Below are 17458 nucleotides of genomic sequence, written 5' to 3'. Positions count from 1 at the left end.
CGCACACGCCTTAACTGCTGGCTAGCGAGCTAGCAGCTAGCTGCCGACACAACAACAGCTGAGAGGAAGCGACGAGAGGAAAGCAGAGCAGATGAGGTCCAGGATTCATAATAAAGTGAGTATACAAGTGATGCTTATATATATATGGTGCTCCTTAGTGAAGCATTTAACATTAGTGTAATGGACATCTAACGTTAGCTGTGTTTCTCAGACTGACAGCATACATGAGTAGTTTAGGTGCTTGATTCGCATTAGCCAAATCTGTCAGTGGCAGTGCTAAAGCTAACCCCAACAGCTTCCTATGAATATTAGTAGCTAGCTAATAATGTGTGGCTACAGGAGCTGTTTAAATAAGGGTAAATAAGGAAGCTGGCCACACAACGACTCTTGTACACCCATGGAAACGTTGACGTTTTATCTTTACAGCTCTTATAATATAAAGAATACTGTAATTTATAACTGTTATAACCTTTAATTGTCCTCATTTCCAGATGTGTTCGAGCCGGGCCCTTCACACCGGCTGGGTTCTGCTGCTGGTCCAGGTGCTGTGTTTAGAGGCAGTGCCCATCAGTATGGATAAGACAAAAGTCCACGAGCCAGAGAAGAAACTCGAAGAGCCTCCAGCTAGTGTGGTAAGAAGACACAAGGCGTTTACACATTATAATGTACATCATAATTCCTGTTATTTTGCGTTACAGACACTGTTGGTATCACTAAAAGGGTACACATGTATTAATACATTAGAGAGGAGTTATTTTGTCTGTGTCTACACCAACATTTTATAATCGATTAATTGTCCTTCAGCCTTTATTATTTTTTATAAATCAAGCCACAAATCCCAAATCTAAAGCTTTTGAAATATGGAGATTTTTTTCTGTTGTGTATTATTATGTAAGCAGATCAAGAATGTATGTAGGCTTTGGTAAATTGAAACGTTACACAGTAAATGACTAATCAATGTTTATGATATATTCAGCATAAAATTACTTATTAGTTGCAGGCCTGATGCTATGCAGTTATATCGCTGTTATCAGCTGCTTCACAGGCAGTAAACAAGAGAGAGGTTGGTAACAGCATGCAGACTAATTTAAACGAGAGATGGCCTCATTTCTCATTGTGCTACAATTAAATTACCTTAATCAGACACTCTACTCAAAACTCGTGATTGCACAAATCCATTTCATCATTAGTACAACAGCTCCAGATGTTGTAGCTTTGTGAGAGCACAGATTGGAGTCCCTGATTTCTGCCTCAGGAAGGGTTTGTCCATGTTAAATATTGACATACTGACTTAACAGAACTTGAACAAATACCATGTAGATTCTGTCTTGAGGTGAGAATACATACAAATGCAACCTTTATTGGAGAATAAGCATGTGGCCTTTAACCACGGAACAGTTGCAGCATATGGCAATTTTCAGAAGACAGTAACAACAGTTTATAAGCATTAATGGAAAAATCTGTAATCTCTACATCAAACATCTGGACAGATAATCTGTTATGTTGGTCAGCTGTTGCGTATCCCGTGAAAGAAAAATATTCTGTCACTCATTTACACAGTCTTCAGTCCATCAGACCTCTCAAAGAAGTGCTGATAATAAAACGTAATAAATAAAAATTGATGATCATTGATGTGTTTTATCTGTAATATATTACATTTTAAAGACATTTGATTTGTCACATTTTATAGGACACTGGACTCCACTACGACCGCTACCTCAGGGAAGTCATCGACTTTCTAGAGAAAGATCAGCATTTCAGAGAAAAGCTCCACAATACAGACATGGAAGACATCAAGGTATCTTTGTTTTCTTTTGTTTAGTCTTGTGAGCATGGTCTTTGTAAACTACTGCTAAATCATGGATTATCTTTAGATACATCACACAATAGCTTTTCTTCACGTTTTTTGGAACTTAGGTGCACAACATTAATTTCAAGTTTCATGGAGCTTTACATTCTGTGCAGCATACAACACCCTCTGTCCTTAGACCCTTGCAGCGGCTAAGGAAACCCCCCCCCCCTCCAAAAGAAAAAGAAATTAATTACGGGGGGAAAATGCAATTACAGAATAATGTCATTAAAATGTTTAATTTATCTATGTACTGCTATAATCGCATGAGTTAATTAGCCCCAGCTAAAACAAATTCATTCATGTATAATACAGCAAGGTAAACTGGCCAAAGAGCTGGACTTTGTCAGCCATCATGTCAGAACAAAACTGGATGAGTTGAAGAGGCAGGAGGTAAACCGACTCCGGACTCTGATTAAGGCCAAGCAGGACATTGAAGGAGGGAATGGTATGTTGTCCAAAACAATTGTTATATTTTATTTTTATTTAGATGCTATAGCTTAAACAAGAGGTAATATAAAAAAAAATGTGTTATGCATCTGTATTTTTGTTTTATTCATGTCATCCATTACTCCCTAAATAGACATGGTAGTGGACCACCAGGCTCTGCTGAAACAGTTTGAGTACTTGAACCACATGAACCCACATACATTTGAAGTGGATGACCTGGACCGGCTCATCAAATCGGTAAATCTCATTGCTACTTCATTCCATTAAAAATGTTAATGCACATGTCAACTCTATACAACTAATTTAAACTGCCAGTGACCTTGTTTAGTAAAGTAACTGGGCAGGTGGAGAATACACACAGAACTGTTGTGTCTTGGCACACTTTTTTTGATTAGACAGCATTACGTTTTTAACATCCAGGAAGGCAAGGAGTCATTATGGGAGCCTGATGTACCCTCTTGCATCATGTGTCGCATGACCGGCTTTTCATTATTAGGACTAATTGTCAAGAGAGAGATGAAAGTGGGAAAGTTAAGGCTCCTGTATCTCAATTGATGTTCAAAGACAATTCTATTTCGTATTAATGATTTTAAAATGCACTACATGTTATGAGTTTGAAGTAGTTACATTCCAAAATGAAACAACAGAAAATATAAGTAATTTAATTAAATAATTAATGGCTGTTTCATACTAACCTCACATCATAATCTTTATCCAACAATTTTCCGCCTATGTATCAAGGCCACTAAAGACCTGGAAAACTATGACAAAGAGCGACACGAGGAGTTCAAGAAGTATGAGATGACGAAAGAGCACGACAGACAAGAGCACCTGAAAACACTGGACGAGGACGGGAGAAAAAAAGAGGAGGAGCACTATGACGAGATGAGGAAGAAGCACGCCGACCATCCTAAAGTCAACCACCCAGTAAGTGTGTTTCAGGTGCACACACAGGTGACAACATGACACACAGACATGATGAGTTTTGTTTCAGCCAATAAAGAGAAACTCTTACTGTCCTAGTTCATGTTGCAACTGTACAGGGTGGGTTTGGGGTTTCTAAGGAGTCTGTCCAGCATAAACATGTAGGGCATCTAAATACATGTTTAATGCACTGTTATTTATCCAGCTGTAATTCAAATGCAATTGTTCTTCTATGTTGCAGGGTAGCCAGAATCAACTGAAGGAGGTGTGGGAGGAAGCTGATGGCTTGGACCCCGAAGATTTTGACCCCAAGACCTTTTTCAGCCTGCACGGTAAGGCCTTTACCAACAGGCAATTGTTGACTGGGGGGGGGATGATGTTCATTTATTCAGTGCTACATAATGTGCATCATAAAATAATAATTATAATATGTAATATAACAGATAATGGTGCATTTGTTCACTAGTGTTTTCTTTTTCATAATGCAGATAGCAATGGAGATGGCTATTTTGATGAACAGGAACTGGAGGCATTGTTCACTAAAGAGGTAAAGTCGGTGCATCTGAAAATGTGTAATTCTTCTGTCCATAGTCTTTGCACTGACTGTTGGTCTCTGTGATTTTAGCTGGAAAAAATCTATGACCCCACCAATGAAGAGGATGATATGGTGGAGATGGAGGAAGAGAGGCTACGTATGAGAGAGCATGTGATGAATGAGGTACTGCAAGTTGCACACAGTTAGTTGTAACGAAACAGTATCTTTATGTGCAGAGGCTGAGGGCATTATGTTTTTGGGTTGTCACGCAATATCTCAGGAACACCTGGAGGAATGTTCTTCAAATTTGGCACATGGATGAGCTGATTAGATTTGAGGACAAGTTCACTGTGACTTTACATCCGTACCATCTTTGTGAATGTGATCTCTCAAGAACGCATCGAGGGAATTTCTTCAGACTTGGCACATGTCCATATGGAATCAAGGATCACAAACATGATATCTCAGGAGCACCTAAAGAGATTTTCTTTAAATTTGGCACACATTTCCAAACCGTTTGGTCATAACTCGACATGACAATACATTTAAGCATATGAGATTTATTTTTGCATTAAACTTTTTGCTCCTGTCCTCCTCGTAGGTGGATTCTAACAAAGACAGGCTGGTTTCTTTAGAGGAGTTCCTGGTTGCTACAAAGAAAAAAGAATTCTTGGAGCCAGATAGCTGGGAGGTGAGATATATAAAATATATTTATCATGTCCACATTATTTAAGAGTAATGTAATCCTAAAGCCATTGTGTTGAAAGAAGTAGGTCTGTAATTAATAGTGTCACATACACTCTGTGCTACTCAGACTCTGGAGCAGAATCAGGCTTACACAGACGAGGAGATGAGGGAGTTTGAGGATCATCTTGTTCAGCAGGAACAGGACCTCAACCAAAAGGCCGATGACCTCAAGAAACAGAGAGACGAGCTGGAGAGACAGCAGGAGCAGCTTAATGCACAGAAAATAGAGCTGCAACAGGTAAGGAGTGGGAAACTGTTATTTTAAATATTTTAGTTGCAGGTGAGGTTTGCTACAGTAGCTTTATTCTAACAGTGAATGTGGCAAACTGTTCTCATATAAACCTGATGCTATAAATGTATATGAAACTGTAGTTCTGTAGAGGTTTCACCTGCAGACTCAAAATGTGTGGGTGGAATCTGTGTCTACATTTTTCCCTGAGCTGTGATCATTTTATATTTAAGCTTTGAAATTACTTTGCACGACCAAAATATAATAAAACCTTACGTGAAACTCGTTACAGGCAGTTGAGCATATGGAACGGCTGAAATCACAGAAAGTAGAACCCCCTCCAGAGGTTCATGGTGAGTTTTGATCGCACCATTTTGATTTTGATAGTTGTTTGATTTTACTGGAGGACCTCTGAGAATGTAAACACTGTTTCTTTGTTACAGTTGAAGGAAATGATATCCCAGAGATGCACGACCAGTTGCATCCTGAACAAGAGGACCAACTGCAAGGGCATCAATTTGCACCCCAAGTTCCTCATTATACACCTCAGGAGCACCATGAACAACCACAACATAATCAGGTCCTGGCCCAGCAAGGTCTCCCCCAGACACACCAGGATCTGCCTCCAGGCCACCAAGAAGCTGCACAAGGCCAGCATAACATGCCATAATAATGCTGTCAGAACTTGAACCACCACAACCAGACTTATTGCAGCACTCCAGTCCAGCGTGCAGAGCAGCAGTCTCCTGAGTATTAGGCCTCTTTAACCAGCATGACTTACTGTAAGGGTTTGGAGGACATTTGCGATGGAGAGCAGCTCAAAAGGAATCACTGCTGAATGATACCAGTGTTTGATATTAACTGTAATCCTTGGATTACATAACGGAATTACAATAGTGAAATGATCAGCCAAGGACGTGCATCCTAAAATGTGCATATTGACATTTCAAGGAGTATTTGATTACATTAGAAATTAAAAAGTGTTTGGTAATACAATTATACAAAAATATAATTCTGGTGAGCTTTCTTTACCTGCCGTTTGCTGTTCAAGGTACAGAACCTCTAATAATGATCTGCTACCTTGCAGGTTTGAGCAAAATTGGATTTATGCAGTGTTGAGGGGGACAAGGTGTAAAAGGTAATTAAAATGTTATCAATTACATTTTCTGACTTGACTATCAACATACCCCCAAACATCTTTAAAAAAAGATTAGTTTACATGTGTGATTTGTGGAGAAATATGTTTCACTGGACTCTATCAAACAGAAATTGAGTGCAAGACACATTTTTAAAGATTTTCTACTATAGCAATTGTAACCGGTAAACAGTATCTTGATACCCTAACATTGAACAGTAAGGACCTCTTGATGTACAACCGTGCAGTAATATATATTCAAAATCTGCAACGGTCCAGTCAGATCTAGTAGAAAACACATTTAATTGCCACTGTCACCAAATATTACACTCTTTTAAGCAGAAATGGCCTCATGACATCAGACTGCTCAGAGTCCTTATACTTGTCAACACTTACCAATACTTTTGCTACTTTCTTAATATGGATTCTGGTTGCAGCCGTTTACCTACCTTGAAACATCGTCTTTTCATTTGTATAGTCAGATTTTCTTAACTGTAGAAATGTGTGCTCTGCCTAAAAAGACATTGGGTACAGGACTACATAAACTGGTGTTAGGTTATTTAAATATAGGTATGGGACATCTCTCAATTCAACAAATATCTCTCCTCCTTCATTACAGCCCAAAGTTCTGCAGATGCTTACATGGGAGTTTTAGTTTACTTTCAGTATGTTGGACCACTGAAATAATATATTTACTTTGGAACACTGGCATTTTGATTTTGTTCATACACAAAATGTGTATGTAACATTTATATATACGAGTTATGATTTTTTATTTGTTTTAATATAATCGTTTTGCTGGTTAAGGTGTAGACCTTTACTTCGGTGCATTTAATCACAATATTATGTTGAAGCAACGGCTGGATTTAGTTCAGGTATTTAAAAAGAAAAGAAAAAAGGCTCTGATTTGGTAAGAGCCGAGTCTGATATTACCACTCTTTTAATCATCTGATTAATATTTAACATTGTTTAAATCAAAGTGTGATGTCATGGAAACTTCTGAAATTTGCATTCAGTTCACGTCATTGTATTTGGCAACAGGTGTGCATCACTTGGCCCTAATTTGAAACATTTGGTATGGCATATTTTCCTCAAATGACCAGTTTGTAGTGATTGCTGTGCTATCCAGGTTGCTTTTTTCATGTAATGTTGTGGTTTCTTCCAGCTGGCAGACTGTGGTCATGGCAAACAAGTGTTTACTTAGTTACTTTTTACTGATGAAGGCTTCATTTGCATCCAGTGAGATAACGGGTCTGCCATATTGTGGTTTTACTTCATACAAAATCTAGATATGGAATACATTTGTTTTCTGTGAGCCAAGTGTTCCTTTGAGACAATACTGAATCATCATTTGCACAAAATGTTGTTTGATCAAACTATAAATTTTAGTCAGAATAAAACGGTTATTATTTCAGATTGTGTCACGGTTTTTATCACTTTATGAATGAAGCTCCAAGTGAAATTTAAAACAAACGTTAAGTATGTATAACCCATACAGACAATATATTAAAAATGTAAAGCGTTGGCACATTGTTAAAATTTCAGAAAGATTCAGTATGACCGTAGCAAAATGTACTTAATAGTAGGATTTAATTCTAAGTGATGTTTGTTCTTACCCAGTTAATTCCTAGTGTTTCATCTTAAAAGGCATGTGCTACTAATGTGAAGGCTTCCTTTGCCTGCATGCAGTACAAGCAACAGGTGAACAGGCTGAACTCAGGTTGTTTTTCACTGGGATTGTCTTATTTTTCTACAAAGACGTATGCCATCAAAGTCATTTGAAATATGCTATAAATATACACATTTAATTACCTGATTACTCTGACAGAAGACAGACTACTGGTTCTTCCGTCTGGCATAGGTTTGAAGGGCTGAGTGACAGGCAGGACCCGTCCCGCCAAATCACCACCAATAGTCAACAACTGAAACACAGCATTCTGACATGTAAAGCATAAAGAATTAAAACAGCCGAATGTATAACCTCTAATGTACACCAACGCAGCAAAAGGAGCATCATAAAACAGAAGGTAATAGAACACAACTTTATTGAAACAGTCTCAACCAATAACATCGGCGTACAAAGAGGTGACGGGGGGGTAAAAAAAAGAAAAGAAAACACAAATGCTTAATGAAAATGATAAGATCAAGAGGAAAAGTGGCTGACAGCACAGGGCAGAAGAAAATCATTGTCATGGAATCAGATCGACAGTGGCAGGGTATTTTTTGCATTTATTTTGTACAAAAAATAAATTAATGAAATCTTTCAAGTTTACAGGAATATCTATTTGTTGTTTTATATCACACAGATTCGCTGATAATCCTACATGTGGTGAAGTTCAGCATTTTGTGTTAGAACATTAAGAGGATCTAGACAGACCAAAGCAGGCTGACTCTGATAAGTAGGCCAAGAGTTAAAAAAATAAGATTACCAATGAGAAACAAAACATCGTTATAAAAGTGAGCTGGGGCGAACACATTCAAAAATCCTGAATGTTAAACGTGGCGCGACTTGACGGTCTTCAGGATCCTTTAGGATCTCATTGCTTGAGCATTTCCTCTAGACAAACCTCGAGGCCCTTGGGCAGCTCCCCGCTTGTAGTTTTGCTGATATCCCTCCTTAAAAGAAACAGGCATTTAAAACAACTGGCCATCTTACAAATTGGAAAATATTAGAACAATGTGCCAAACCATCACTGCACGGGAGTCACGGTTCAGTGCACACAGAATACACGGTATGCAGCTTAGATTAATGCCCATAATGCAGAACCATGCATGCGAGTCAGTCACACTATGGAGAGTGCAAGTGAAACTACTGCAAGACCTGCCGGAGGATTCCCAGTCAGCTACAATGGAGAGAAAGTTGTGTATGGGACAATGACTGTATGTCATAGTCAGTCATCGAATCAAAAGTAAAATAGTTTCCGAAAGTTGCTATTGGGAATTGCTATTGCTATGACACTGTGACTCTTAAACCAGGGTATTAACCAAACCGTGACTTCTGTGTACCACAACACCCCTGAAAGCCAATGCACTGAATAACAGATACATGAGCTTTTTGGTACTTAAAGTGTATTTAAGGTGAAAATGAAAGAAGCCCTTACCCGCTGGTAGGTGTTATTGGAATAGTCCCGAGATGTATTAAATTGGGTTTGACCATAACCACTGCTGGGAGCATTTGAGAAAGGAGGGCGATAGCCTTCATATCCCCCTGATGGCAAAATACATTTGAATTAACTTTATTATTGAATCAGACTTGTGTTTTTCCATTATGTATTGTTTCATTACAGTTAATTATGAAGCCACATGACTATTATATCTCTGTAAAACATAGTTTGATGCTTGTACCTCTAAATCCATTGGTGGATCCCCGGTATCCGTTCATCATGCCACGGCTGTTCCTGGGTCCCCCCCTGGGCACAGCCCTGCTGTTGTAAAAGGACTGGCCCGACTGTCCAAACCCTGCGCCAGGAGAGGACTCTTCATGGCCTCCTGCTGAGGGCATGACCTGGTCTTGGGGCTGAAACGCACCGACGACTGGACAAAAGCAAAGAAAGCAATAGATGTTACATGTCTACAATGAACTGGTGGGCGGTTGCCGTTTAAAATAACTTTCTGCAAGCTTTCTCTTCATGGCATGCTGATAGACTCATGAAGGGATTTTTGTCTTGCAGCACGGAGCCCTCTGAAATCCTAACACTGAGGTTATTATCTATTGACATCTTGTTCGTACAAAATAAAATATATGTTAAAGGCTTTCGGGGGCTCTACACAAAAGCATAAAAAGAAACAACTTTTAAATTTGTGTACATTTTTCCTTTTAATTTCCCTACTGTCAGGTGAATGCAGAAGTAATGCCAAATAATGTCAACTACTTGGTCTAAAGATATGCAAGCAGCCAAAGCTATTCAAGATTCAAGATATGTATTGGCATATGCACAGTTAACAGTTAACAGACAGTTATACTGTACAATGAAAAACTTATTTTGCAAATCCGGCGACAGCAGAAAGATAAATAGATCAAATTAGAATATACCCTCACCTGACTGTAATGTCTCCTGTGGGATGTCAGGCTGGACGACAGTACTCTCAGACTGGCTGCTAAAGCCCTGTCCATAGCCCCCAGGGAACTGGCTGGGCTGCTTCAGAGGATCTGCCTGGCCATCAGTGGCTGGAGGTACAGGTGCATTCAGATTAAATACCTAAAGGAGGGAAAGAAAAGTTTTCTTCATCACAATTACAATTTCTATAGAACATCTGGAGGGCAAGATGTACTACAGCTTTGGGAAATGAGGGACATGTCAAATTGTTGCGCCAATAATTTGTTGTTTTTTTGCTGCTACTAATACGCCATGTTTACTGGCCTTAAATATTTGATTTACTTTGCTAACCCTTATTTATACAAACACGTATTGAACCTGACAATGTCCAACAGAATGTATAAGTCCAAACATGTTCATGGTTATATTGTTTACTTAGATCCCGATAGAAAGCGTACCGCTTGCACTGACTGGAAGGGTGCGGCGTTGACATTGATGCCTCCAGTGTGGGTGGGTTTGGAGACAGGTGGGAAAGCAGAAGACAGGGAACATGGGGAGGGGGACTGCTCAGACGACACACACATCGAGGCCTGGGTAGGGGGAAGGAGGGAATTTCAAAAAAAAGGTAAGGAAACAAGGATTTCAGGTCAGTGGGAGAGATGGGATCCCTAAATCTCTCTTCTACCTTATTATCATATTCAAATGATTCCTTGTAATACAAAGTAAATAAAATCATGACATGTCTGAGAGCATTACATTTAATCCATGTAGCAGCGTTTTTATAAGTACAGCGAACATAATACAAGAAAAAACCTGCACTACTACTCTTTCTGGCAAATCAAAACAACCGCTTCCTTTCGTTCTTCCACTCGACTTACTTGTGAGGATTCCTGTGGTGCAGACACTGAACTTGTTTGAGGAAGTCTAGACTCTGAGAGGGCTGTTTGGAAGAAAACAAACACAAAAGGCTCATCAGGAAAAGACTGTTACTAACTTGTGTATTATGCTTTTAGGATCATTTACCCGCAAGACTGTACTCTATAGAATATTTGAGGGAATATGTCATCTGAGTCCAGGCAAATAAACGGACACTCACTTGAAGGGCAGCCCATCTGCTGCAGGTCAACAGTCTGCACAGGCTTCATCGGCTGGGCAGCCACGATGGCTGGGTCCAGTGCCTGGCCGTCAAACTCCAAAATAGAGTCCTAGGAAAAACCAAACAATGGTAAATGTATTGCTGGGTCATAGATCAGGTGTAGTGGCAGCGCAGTAACAAAGGGAATTGGGGCACTGTCCTTTAACTCAAAGACCTGGGCTGCGGTCGAATAGTCTTTGCTTAGGAAGGTTCCTAACTGAGTGAAATGACCCGAAGTGGCAGACATGATAAAGGCCATTTGAATTCTCCAAATGCTATGGAAGGTGCTTCAATGATTCCTCTCTCATCTCCTTTAGCATAGATAACACTGGACCACCACCGGAGATAATGCCATCCCACAATTCCTTGTGGCAGCAAAATTCTAAGCAACATGCCTTTCCGCCGTCAATTTTTTTAATTGTACAATATGGATAAATTGAAAACATCCTTCTTAGGAGGTGTGATTGTGTTCAAGAATCCTTACTTCAATTGTGCAGCATTGAGTTACTCACTGTAGCCTATTCCTTTTTTTAAAAAGCAACTAGCAAACAAATTATAATTTGTTTTTTGAGAAGAGCTCCACAAAAAACATTATGATTTTTTATTCAAGTGTCTTACAACCAGACCACACTTGTTGTACAGAGTCCTTTCTGAACCCGACTGATAGACAGTGACCTCCATGTGATAGAAGAAAAATATTTCACTACATGAATCAATTAGGCATCTCAAAGTATGAATAATAAGTGTCCATCTCTGAGCAGTAACAGCTGAGCTGGACAATACAGTATATGCTGCTGGACATTGTTACCTGCATGAAGTTGTACGTCCCTTGCATTTGGGCCATAAGGTCTTGCACTACCTGCTTCCTAACCACTGGGTCGGCACCTGGAGGGGGACTGCCATGGTTTACAGTAACGGTTGGTTCTGAAGCCAGTTGGGCAGGGGGCTGGTGCTGTAGGGAATTAACCATCTATTTAACACACAGACACATGTGACAGGCACATTAGAGTTCACGAAAATACAGTGTTGAGACACAGAACTGTGGTGATGAGGGAGTGCAGTATTACCTGAGCCTCCACTGTCCACTCCTCCACTTGGTCTTGGTCTGTACTGCTGTACGAAGTTTCTGGAATGAACTGTCTGTTTACAAACTATAAAACACATTTTTTTATAATAATTAAGAAAAATAAGTAAGAAAAAATAATACAACAAAAAAAGAAAACTTTCAACAGCAAAGTTGTGATTTTTGGGGGATTTGTTATCCATTACTTGTAGAAATCTCACCTCTGTGGTTTCCACTTGAATTGGCTCTGTGTATTTTTCAGTAGCTGTTACTTCTTGAGGGAAAAAAAGCAAATGTGAAGACAGTTTGAGTAAAAGAAATATATAACACATATCTGCTAATAAAGTTGTTAAGTTACCAGGTACTGATGGCTGCATCCCAGCATTAGACTCTGCCACCACAGTCTGCTCCTCTTGTTCCTCTTCCTCCTCGCACGTCCCATTCTGATGAGATTGTGCTCTGTCAAAGTAACCACTCAGCAGGACTTTGTCCAGAGTGTCCTTCAGTGACTTGTCTGGAATACATCATGACATGTCAGGAAACAAAAGCATCGATTAATGATAAACGTACACATTCATTATCCAAATTGTGTTTATGTGGTGGGGGCAGGGTTTCTGTTATCCGGTAATAACCATTTCTTATACCAGGAAAAACTGTCCAACATGTTTAAATCTCTCTGCTCATAATGTCCGGTGGGGGGAAGGGGGGTGCTGAGAAGAGCGGCTCATCACTAAAATGAGAATATCTGGTATACATTGCGACTCACCACCACGTAATGTAGCGTTAAGAGGTCATGGTCATTCCACAAATTTATGCGAGATCAGGTTGGCCGAAGTGGTTGCTGACCTTGGGGCGAACTCCCTTCACTTTAAACAGCAGGTGTCAAACAAGACACGGGAACTTGGCTTGGGTCTTGATCAGTTTTAAGATTTATTCACCGACAAATAGCCTAAACTGTACACACACACTGCACGGCTATAACACTACTTTTTCCTTCTCCCTCCCTCCTCCCTGGGTAGGGGGATCAAAAGCCATGAAAATACTTACATGTGGTCCCTGCCACCGCCTTGTCTCTGCCCTCAAGCAGTTCCCACAAGTGTACTGAAGCCTCTTCATATTGGTCAGTCAACCTGCAAGTTACACAACAGGGTAAATATACAATTTGGTAGACTGCTATTGGCCCTGTTTGAATAACCTCGCTGAGCAGGTAAAACAAATGCAGCTATTCATACATTATAACCGTAATTTAGAAAACATATTTAAGTAGTGATAATTATACTGTAACCACTCCATATTTAAATATTAGTGGAAACCTCCTACCTGATGTCATAGTTCCTATCAGGTCCCACCAGTTTGTACAGCTCATCAAGGGATGTGAGGTCAGCGTCAGAGAGCAACGGGGAACCAGTAGCATCCGGCCGTTTAAGGTCCATGCCTGACACTCTCATCTCCCAACTGGTCCAGTAAAAACTGAAGCTCCAAAACCGTCTTCAGCCGCTGTTGTTCCATCTCCTCCCGCTGCAGCTGCTCCCGTCTCACAGTCTTCTTCACTGCCTTTTGAATCTGAATCCCACACACAGTTTCAACATGTGCATTATTGCACTTGTAAAATCTGAAGTGAACATGTACTAACAAGTATTGCTGATCAATGCCCTGTTCCCTCCATTATTTCAAGGTTATTATTATTGGAGGTGGTCTGTATTCAGTGAATTCATATCATGTTGAGTTATTATGATATGCAGCCTCAAGTCTTAACTCTGGAGTACAGTATCAGTTACAACAGGTTGCGATAACCGTGATATTTATAAGCATGATCTCAATATAGAATTTGCTTTCAAAGGACGTAGAAGAAATAGAGGGTTTCCTGATTTTGTAAGCCCTAAATGTTACTAAAGCGCAATATTACTATGGTAAAATGTTTTAAATAAAAGATTATAACAGATCAGCAACTCAGGACTCACCTCTTGGCCCAATGCCATGAAGCTTTTCTGCAATTCTCGAGCAAAGTCAAGGTTGTAGGTGATCTCTTGGTACTTCGTCAAAGAATCCTTCAGAAAGAAAATTAAGATTAGAAACAGCATACAGTAACAAATAAAGATGCACTGTTTTTCCAGAATGTTGATTGACTTCATTGTATTTACATTGGAGCAGATTGCATTAAAAACAAAGCAGTTTACAAACTACCATTGCCTTATCTTACCAGTTGATCCTGATTCAGTTGTTCTCCCTTACTCTTCCTTGCTTGACAGTCGTCCAGTTTGGACTGTAAGAATATGGAGAAACACGAAATGTGAAAAAGACGGCCTTGCATAACAGAAAGTGATGTCTCACACAGTTGGGTGAGAGAGAGCTTTAGTTATCAATGTGTTTTCATAAGTGAAGGTGGATCTAGTTAGAATAGATATTTTTCCCAATACACAAGTTATGGCAGCAAGGACAAACTTGGACCAAGACCTATGATTGTAAACAAGAAGACTGACTGGCTACTGTTGTCTGCAGCAAAAGGGCAAACTCCCAGCATAAAAACCAGGGACAGGCTCAGTTGCTGTTCACTGATTGACAGTTAACACTGGTTAGCATTCAAAATGTACTAGAAGAACCAACTGACATACAGTACCTACCTACTCTAACCTTACAGCAGATGTCTTCATCTGTGTTCTCCCAAATTAGTAAAAGGGATAATTATGACAGCCGGATGACATAAACTACAACACATTTGCAAAACACAAATCTTGCACACTGCTTTAAATTAAACATGAGAAAATAATTTGACGATACATTGTAATTTCTGATGAACTAGATATACCTTTTTCTTTTCCATGTTGCGAACCTTCTTGTCAATTACAGCAAGAACCTGTTTCATGGCCTCAGAATTACTTCCATTACCCAGGTCTGGAATGGCAGACTGCACAGCATTGTTGCCAACCATCGCTGAAGGCATCTATGGAGAGATAATTACTGCATTCAAATATTTTACATTTTCAGTCCTGATCATAAGCATCAATTTAGAAGTCCATGTTTAAGTGCACACGTCATGGACTGCTCTATAATAAACCACCAATGACAAAAGGGTTATGACCTGTGCAGATGTAGAGGCAACTGATAGCCTACTGTTTATAACAACCAGAGTTCAAATGGAGAAAATTATAGTTGTACAAAAGTTAGTTTAATGCTGCAATTACTTTGAATAGATTTCCTAAAACCGGTCTCTTGTGTGGATATTCAATACTAATGCATACAGACATATCAAAGTTAGTTATATTAGAATATTAACATTATCATTACTTCATAAGCTGTTTTCTGCACCAATACAAAGTAACAATAGGATAATCTGATGTTCAGAACAACACATTTCTATTGGAGATATGCATGTCTGTGTGTGCGCACATCCATCTGTGTGGGAGAAGCTAAGATAGCATTGACTAGCAAAGCCTTCTTTAAAACAGAAACATGTTCATTTTCGAGTTACTTTTTTTGTAAACATCATCAAAACAGTATTTAATCAACTGCCTGACCACGAGCTAAAGATTCATATAAATGGATCCGATACTCACGTTACCCACAGGATGATTTTAATCACTTAAGTTGGTATGTTTCGAACAGTGCTGCATTGCTTTTATTGAGTTTACGTATTTAATGTCGTGTAGGGTTAACATCAGCATACTGAAGCCAGACTTAAACCCACAACACTGGGCCAGGGGAAGTGACACCGACGTGATTGAGCAAATCAACCCGTCTTTGATTTAGGCAAAGGAACGAATAAAACCGATAACGTTATACCCTGAGGCATTAAATATCGTCAGTCGCTAAGTAGTCACATGGTTAGTTGGATATAGATGGTTACTTGTAAATACGCTGAACTAAATAATGAATTGGACTGACGAGGTTAGCAAAAATTAAAATGTCGGCCGTCTATTCAAAGTTAAAAACCTTAGCTCCCTTAGACACCGGCTAACCTTATTTACAGATGCTAGCTACACGTAACTAACGCGAAGTCACGCAATGTCAGTTAACGTTTAAAAACTCTTCTTTTGGCTTTTTAGGCAAACTAACCTTTCACTGGTGCAAGATTAGGGTTAGCTAGCTATGGTTACATCAAATCAATATAATAAGCAAACACTGGTCCTAATCTCTTAGTCCCATTGTTAGCTGAGAAGCTAGCCACAGTCCATTAATGGGGCATTAGCTAGCGGCCCCGAGGTAACCACATGTCAGTTCAAACTAAATCATTAAAAGAGCAGTTATTCTATGTTCATACTAAAGAAATGTCGTCGAAATAACGTTTATAACTGAAGAACAAAGACCATCTCGGGACGCTGCGACAACTCGTTTTGTGCAGTCGCCTCGACTAAAGACGATTTAATAAACAATTACAGGTTGAACAGCCATTTCTTGATGATGATATGAATCCCATACCTTTATACTCTTTGTCTTCAAAGAGATTTCCTTTTTCGGATTTAACGTTAACTGTACACGAGTAGTCTTTTACTTTCAGTGGTATTTTTCTAGAAGGATGCTCAGGCGCACACTAGCCAATGGCTGACTAGCTGCTGTTGAGCTAACGGTAGCAGCTACAAGGACCCCTCTGCTAACCTCGAGATTGCCTGACAGTAAACTATAAAGTAAAAATGGATAGAAGAGTCATCCTCCTCCTGTTAGACGTGGTAGTGTTGCACTTGACATTTTTCCTCTATATGCACCATTTCCTTTGTGTTACTCCGTCCCCAGCGAGAATGATTTCACCTTAATAATTGAGTCTAGTTTTTTGTTTGTTTTTGAGAGAGAGAATGGACAGCGCAAATTAATTAAGACACGTTGTAAAGAAATGCCAGAATTATCCAAAAGGATATTTTTCATCCGTAGTCCCTGGCCAAGGTGTTACAAAAGGCTTCCTCAAATGCATAAGGCATGACATATGTATGCAGGCATATTAACCACCCATTGTTTTCATTAGTTACTGAAAGATTTAAGTGTTTAGTTGTCTGATATATTCCACTCTCTTGAACCTCTCACAGTTCAAATTGTCAAAATAGTGCAATCTCCTCTAATAGATACACCAGTGACATGATTACTATTGGTTCTTCTGTTGATACAGGCTACAAGTGAAAGTTGAGCTAAGTCATGGATGACTTTGTATTACCAAGCCCAAGTTAATCAATTAATTTCTAAGCGTGTACTTTATGTTATCCTCGTAATGCTTGTTTTGATCTCATAACGGACAAATATAGGATGTGAGACCAACTTTATGTATAATAGCAGAGTTCTAGAAATACTGAGGTCATGATGAAGTACCCCTTCCCAACACAACTTATATTTTCCGTATTTCTTTTTTCTGTTTCAAGGCATTCTCAACA

At 39.4% G+C, this 17458-nt stretch overlaps 2 protein-coding genes across 2 annotated transcripts; one reads left to right on the top strand and one right to left on the bottom strand.

The window, feature by feature from the left end:
• The first annotated feature begins 25 nt into the window (after positions 1-25).
• Positions 26-7283, top strand: nucb2a (nucleobindin 2a). The gene is made up of 13 exons (XM_029458154.1): positions 26-115; positions 492-632; positions 1691-1798; positions 2165-2297; positions 2433-2536; positions 3041-3226; positions 3465-3555; positions 3712-3770; positions 3849-3941; positions 4360-4449; positions 4573-4743; positions 5027-5087; positions 5178-7283. Exons 1-13 carry the CDS (start codon positions 92-94, stop codon positions 5402-5404), a joined length of 1488 nt encoding a protein of 495 aa, XP_029314014.1. The 5' UTR covers positions 26-91; the 3' UTR covers positions 5405-7283.
• A 609-nt stretch (positions 7284-7892) lies between these two features.
• Positions 7893-16693, bottom strand: LOC115025701 (caprin-1-like). The gene is given in 18 exon segments (XM_029458142.1): positions 7893-8485; positions 8971-9077; positions 9215-9403; positions 9909-10068; positions 10365-10496; positions 10785-10846; positions 11003-11111; positions 11850-12011; positions 12109-12192; positions 12326-12378; positions 12463-12618; positions 13152-13234; positions 13425-13537; positions 13539-13667; positions 14066-14152; positions 14305-14367; positions 14911-15045; positions 16521-16693. Coding segments are annotated over 17 exon segments (1911 nt in total). The 5' UTR covers positions 16521-16693; the 3' UTR covers positions 7893-8398.
• Between the last annotated feature and the right edge of the window lie 765 nt (positions 16694-17458).

Source organism: Cottoperca gobio, chromosome 3 (genome assembly GCF_900634415.1).
Source record: "Cottoperca gobio chromosome 3, fCotGob3.1, whole genome shotgun sequence".
Classification (NCBI taxonomy): Eukaryota; Metazoa; Chordata; class Actinopteri; order Perciformes; family Bovichtidae; genus Cottoperca; species Cottoperca gobio.
This window is presented reverse-complemented; position numbering and strand designations above follow the sequence as displayed.